Source organism: Dermacentor silvarum, chromosome 5 (assembly GCF_013339745.2).
Source record: "Dermacentor silvarum isolate Dsil-2018 chromosome 5, BIME_Dsil_1.4, whole genome shotgun sequence".
Taxonomy (NCBI): domain Eukaryota; kingdom Metazoa; phylum Arthropoda; class Arachnida; order Ixodida; family Ixodidae; genus Dermacentor; species Dermacentor silvarum.
The window spans coordinates 101,977,138-101,983,507 of record NC_051158.1 but is presented as its reverse complement, the minus strand read 5'-3'; the positions used below and the strand labels follow the sequence as shown (position 1 = coordinate 101,983,507).

Below are 6,370 nucleotides of genomic sequence, written 5' to 3'. Positions count from 1 at the left end.
CCGCGAGGAGAAAACGCTATATCATCTCAGTCACACTTTCTTCCACTGATTAGCGACCTGATTATAAAGAGGAGAGGTGAAATTAAAGATGCACCGCAAGTTGGTAAACGTACTACAGGTAAAACATAAAACACATAATCTCACCAGAAGCACGGAAAGAACTGGTAGGAGACGCAGCAGCTGAAGCTGCCGCACCGATGGGCCTAACTCACAGGTGGCGGTTGTTGTGGTTGTAATGGTGGCCACCATAACCGTAACCGCCGCCGTAACCGCTTCCGTAACCGTTGTTTCCATAGTTGTAGCCATAAGGATTGTAGCCGTTGTAGCCGTAGGAATCGTAGCCGTAAGGGTTGTAGCCGTATGAACCATAGTTTTGTGGGTAGTATCCATAGCCGCTAGCTGGTCCAAAACCTTGATTCCAGCCATGAGTTGGTGCGTAATGTCCAGTCCAGGCTGAAGGAAAACCTGCTCCTGCACCGCGAATAAAGTTAAGTTTAATATACAAACTATGCTACAAAGTAAAATATAGGAGCTTTTTACGGATCCATCAATACTACTATTGTATCACGAATTCCACAGGCGTTTCCAGCTGAAATCCTTGAAAGGACACCAAACAGAAACAATTATTAAGTTAGACTGTTACGGTTTTCTTTGAAAAGTCCATTTTCGTTAACTTTTTCATGGCGGCAAATGTAGATATCCGAAATCAAATGTGTATTTTTAATCAAATATGTAAAACACATCGAGAAAAAGCGTAATCAACGAAAAGAAACAATGTGTTGCGGAAACTTTTGAGCAATAGCGGGGAACCAGTAGGCAGAAAACTGGAAGTGGGCTTAACCCCAAGGCGCTTATACCTTCGTTTGAAACTTGTACAGAGAGCTCTCGTCATATGTACATCAGGAGCATGCATTTATTTCATCACGTGTGTGACACCAATGTTGCCGGAGGACTTGCATTCATCAGGCTCCTCTAACCGTGCTTTCAAAAGGAAGTGAGTCGCGTCCCGAACTTCTTCCTGGTTCTGTGTTCCCACTCCTAACCAAGAAATGACGCTTTATGCCTGTTATTAAATACTTGCTGAATGAAGTTCGCAGGAACTTCGCACTCAATACCTAAATGCAGCAAAGAAAAAAATTTTTATCTGGGATGTTACGCGTCAGCAGCACTCATTAATAAAGCATTAATTTAGAGACAATTGGTTTGGTTGTTAGAATAGAAAATAGAAGTCCAAATTCAAAGTTTAGAGTTTCGCGCCGTAACCTCAGCCTGGGTACGTCAGTTTTACGTCCCGGAGTTCAAAGCATGTTTTTTTTTTTTTTTTTAGTTGGGCCTTGTAGGGCTGAGTAGACGTTCGAGAAGCTTGCCAAGTACAATATTTATCTCCTTGAGAAAAGAACATGGATCATGTTGACCAATGAGCGATTACCTAGGCTCTTGTATACGCCATCAAGTTCTCTGACGACATGGTGAGCTGGTGGAGGAATTTTAAGGCGGCGTCGCTGCCCGTTTTTTTTTTTTTTTTTTGCTTTTTGTGGCTTTTTCTGACTTAGCAAACTTCTTCTAATAGTAACGGTGATGTGCACATAACAACAGCAGACAAAGCGCGTACACGAACGACGGAGACAAGCGCTGACTTCCTATTGAACTTTATAATCTAAACACACATATATAGCCCTAAGGCACGTGATCACAACCGAAACTGCCGGTGCATGGTGTAAACCCTAAAATAGATCTCATACCTTTGAGACACAAAAACGTAAACTAAGACAGCCCACCACATATTACGCATGGTAGGTAAGAACATTTTTGGAAAACGTGATCGATGGCTAACGGACACCATCACCTTTAGCAACAGTCACGGCTTCAATAATCGTCCTGGTATCACAACCTGCACGCCTACCTATTACTACAGTCTGATTAAAGAAAGCAGCGCAGCCACATTGACTAAAGGCAATGCAAGGAGCCCATCTTTGTCTTTCTGCATTTTGAGGCTATGTTCTTGTAATCTCACGCTCGACTATCTGCCAGTCTGCCCCACGCACCTTCCTCCACAGTAAAGGGGAATGTCATACACTTCACCCAAAGAGCAATCGACGAACCTCTTTCTGTCTTTTGCTTTCTACATGCAAGATTCTTATCTATGGAACACGTTCTGGCGCACAACTTACAAAGTTTACGCGCAGCGGAAAGGAATAGCAAAATACAGAAACCTGTGTAGTTCATACCGTATCTACAGGGTATCTCGCCTAGACTTAAGAAGATTGAGCGGAAAGCGGGGGTTTGTGTTATTCTTTTAATTGCGCCAGGAAACCTTCGGACACCTTGTCCGAAAAGAAAATTTCTTGCCTAGAATGCGCAATAGGAAGTTCGACGTCTTAGTTTACGTTGTTTGTTGTCAAAGGTTTTAGACGCCATTAAGATTTTAAACGATGCATTGGAGCTTAGGTCATAATAAGCTGTGCTAGGTTTATATATGTGTGCTTACGATAACAAAGTTCTATTGGAAGTCAGCCTCGTCTGCGTCGCTATTCGTCCTTGCGCTGTGCGCATCATCATCAATTACTAATTAGCCCGGTCTCGCACCTTGCTTCTAAAGATAAAGTGGTGGTTCTGGCATTATGGAAGGCTACTTTACTGATGCATCTGAAATTATTTTTCTGTTAAGTGTTCCTGCAAGGCTTGTCACAGATTCGGTTTTCTGCGAGATGTCTGCATATACTGGCATTAGATGTCTGTCTGCTATATTACTTTGTACCTCAATCTAATTTGGCAATTTTATCTTGAAATAAATAACATTCGCTCACCACCTGTTTTACCACAGCGTCAACCTACGTCATCTTGAGCAATTCATGTGGCCAAAGAAGCCCTTAACGATTTTCTCAGGGAGAAACAGTCGCTTAATGCTTTGTAGAGATGAACAGTACGACGAGAACTGCACTGTAACCCACTTTGTTTAAGCGCTGATTAAAATTGTTGACCTTATACGCCAGAAAAAGTGAATAACCCCACAAAAATATATTAAAGGCACACGACGCTTCTTAATAAATGTACAATGCTGAAGAAAATAGGTTGCATATTGAGGACCTTTTTTTCCTCCACCTTAATCATTTGGCCTGTACCAGGAAAATAAGACCGGAGGTTTTGCACGCGTGTCAGGTATCCGTCCATACTTCTATGCGTGGAGGCTTCAGGTACTTATAACGTAAGTTATATGTTATAAGAGTTTTCTGATGGGTGTATAGTTGTTGGATACCTAAACAAATAATGTCACCACCTGGTTAAATTCATATACACCCATGTATTCTCCCCTGCTTGAACGGCTTATGCGTGTAAGCCGGTAACACGAATTGTCATTCCTTCGCGGGGGCCCTTGATCATGATCTGAAAACTACAACGTCCAGAGCTGAGCAGTTTTGTTAATTCAGAGAAAACACAGTTGTCCTCTACATTTCAGAATAACGATCGGCAATGTACAGAAGCGTACTACTTAATAAACGCTGACATTTCACCCCACCATTTCGACAAGGACCGACACGAACTTTTGTCAGGCCTACAGGTTATTTCGACGCAGTGTTCATACCTAAGAACCATTCGTGTCAAAAAGGCGCAGGTAAATGTTGCCGCACGGTATAATCTCAGACAGCAATGGACACTGAAGGCAATTTTTTTGTAGTTACACGATACGTTTAGACGTTTCTTGCAGCAAGGCAATTAAGCCGCAACAATTGTTACTTATTCTATCATTAGCGCTGTGTGAGCGCATTATTAAAAAATTGTTTTCAACACGCATTTTCGAGTAATCAAACAAAAATTCTAATTTTTAAGACTCAATATTTTAGCTCCACCGCAATACTTGAGCTACAGGTATGTGCCTCACTCCCGAAACAAAATATGCAATGGTCTTGTGCAAATATGCAATGGCGCTTACCTTGGCCTCCAAGACCGCCGCCGACGCTGCCTCCAAGCGTTATGGTGGTGCCCGGAGCTCCACTAGGACCAACAGATTCGACTCCGCCGCGCAGGCCCCCTGTCAACGCACCCCTTGTGTTTGCAGCGCTCGCGGCACGTGCATTGGCTGCGCGGAGGTCCCGATTTTGGGCACTTCCAAGGGCAACTGAAAAACAAAAAATACAGTAGCATTACGCGGAGTTGTGAATAATGAAAAAAAAAAACAACTTGCATCACATGGAGGCCACACAGACGTAATGTCCAGAACTGTCCGGCTTCTTATGAAAAATTACCAAGGTTTAGACGATGCATCAAATACACTTGCGTTCAAGAAAATAAAAAAAAAATCTAGAAAACGAGCTTGGGTCCACTTCAAAAATATTTAAATGAAAGTGTTATGCGGAAATTCGTCGTTCTACTGAAGAAAATATTCCGTTGAACAAACAAATAAACAATAAAGTCGGATCGGCCCGCAACTGGTTTAGCAGCTACATTCTCTATATATCCTTTTGGTTAATCTGTAATTAGCTGTGAAAGGATCGTCGAGCACCTCATCTGCTCCTGTACTGTATTAGACATCCAAAGCGATCAATTCGGAGCGCGCTCAGCCCAGTTAACGCTTTAAGAACCAAAGACAGTGACTGCATCATCTCACTCGTGAGTGGACTGGAAGAGCTGCGCGAGCTTTCGTGACTTTGCTATAGTCTTCAGACCTGCGAATAGATTTATAGGCACATTGTGGCTCCTACTGTCTATATGAACTGTCTGTACTCTTCCTGTTTCCCTTTTTTTTGTTCGTACAATCCTTGACCCCTTTTTGCGGTGCAAGGTAGGCAACCGGACATCCGTTTGTTTCACCTCCCTACCTTTCCATATTTTATCTCTATCTTCTTTAAGCAAGTATATAGGTTATATTTTCGTTTCGTGTTTGAGTAAATCCGCTAGATAACGGTATATAACCACCTGGATGGAACTTGCTCTGAAAGAAATTGTAAAACAGATCATCCAAGCCCAGCGGGTGCGAGAATCAGCCGCTCCCGGAAAAACTCCGTAAAACACAGCTAATCTGAGAACTTTGCTAAAAATGGAGTGGAGCTTACTTTATTAGCCGACATTGAAAGCCTAGCAATTATAGGATTCCTATACTCCCGTGCTAGTTTTATGATATATTTTCTTGGTCATACCGCTATAATACTGTGCAATTATTTTCTGCCTAATCAGCATGCCTGCCAATATTAAGAATCTTGGTGGCCTCATTACGTATATTTTCGACGCATACAGCTTACGCATACGCATATATGTGCGTATACTTTGTCCGGGAATGCGTAACTGCTACAAGCTAAACATTTTAACATACTCGTATGATTATAAAAAGGCTACTTCGTTTGTATTGACTGAATGGTTGATGGAAAAAATTTTATTGACCCGCCGTGGTTGCTCAGTGGCTACGGTGTAGGGTGCTGAGCACGAGGTCGCGGGATCGAATCCCGGCCACGGCGGCCGCATTTCGACGGGGGCGAAATGCGAAAACACCCGTGTACTTAGATTTAGGTGCACGTTAAAGAACCGCAGGTGGTCGAAATCTCCGGAGTCCCCCACTACGGCGTGCCTCATAATCAGATTGTAGTTTTGGCACGTAAAACCACATAATTTAATTTTAATTTTTTAAATTTTACTGTACGGTGAATCTGCCGAAAGTGAACCGATGATGACCGATAACGATGACGCAAAAATCCATGGAATAAACTTAAATGCCAATTGCGCGCCAAGCTCTCGAGTCAAATATTTCGGCTAGAAGCAGGTGGTCAGACTTATTAAGAAGTTTGAATCTACGAAGTCTCTTATCGCAGGTGTAGTTTGAGCTCGCTGTAGCGTAGAATAAAATTATTTATATCCTTAAGTGTAAGGGCGTTAGCAATTGGACATACCGGCAACCTTAAGAGTGTATGCATTTTGAATGTTAGGAGAGTACAGTGAAACCACCGATATTTTCCCGGCAAAAATGGGCAGGTCATCTTACCTGCGGAGAGAAGGCAAACGACGACGAACGCTCTCATGGTCGTGGTGGTGCGTCGGGAGGCTGGGAGTCACAAACCGTTGACTGGCCCGTACGACGAGGGTGAGCAAACCTGTAGCGCCGGTTCGCTTTTATGGGGAAAACGCCCGCGCCGAAGTCGGATTCGATTTTGGTTTCTTCGCGCTGGGCCTATTAATTGAGCTCTTTTGTTGCATTGTGCAAAAACAATTTCGCTTTGCTTTTTCGTGGCTCCACAGTGCGAGTGCAAACATGTTCAGCACTGGTACGAGCCACTTTTGTCCTGTCACATCGTGCGCTCACCACAAAACAGAAGAGCGGGGTACCACATAACAAGCCCGCTTTCATGCCGACATCCCGTGTGCTATACGCCGGACACAATGT

General features: G+C 43.3%; 1 protein-coding gene across 1 annotated transcript; it reads right to left on the bottom strand.

The window, feature by feature from the left end:
- Positions 1-208: 208 nt before the first annotated feature.
- On the bottom strand, positions 209-6,008 carry LOC119454290 (keratin-associated protein 19-2-like). The gene is made up of 3 exons (XM_037716259.1): positions 5,972-6,008; positions 3,932-4,117; positions 209-471 (listed from the first exon to the last, which is right to left on the bottom strand). Exons 1-3 carry the CDS (start codon positions 6,006-6,008, stop codon positions 209-211), a joined length of 486 nt encoding a protein of 161 aa, XP_037572187.1.
- Positions 6,009-6,370: the final 362 nt, after the last annotated feature.

What these genes read in the sequence shown, in the direction of transcription:
- LOC119454290 (XM_037716259.1), bottom strand. Translation starts at nt 6,008, where the DNA reads ATGAGAGCGTTCGTCGTCGTTTGCCTTCTCTCCGCAG. An exon ending in CGTTTGCCTTCTCTCCGCAG is followed by an intron (nt 4,118 to 5,971) that starts GTAAGATGACCT and finishes TTTGTTTTTCAG; the next exon opens with TTGCCCTTGGAAGTGCCCAA. An exon ending in CGGCGGTCTTGGAGGCCAAG is followed by an intron (nt 472 to 3,931) that starts GTAAGCGCCATT and finishes TTCGCGGTGCAG; the next exon opens with GAGCAGGTTTTCCTTCAGCC.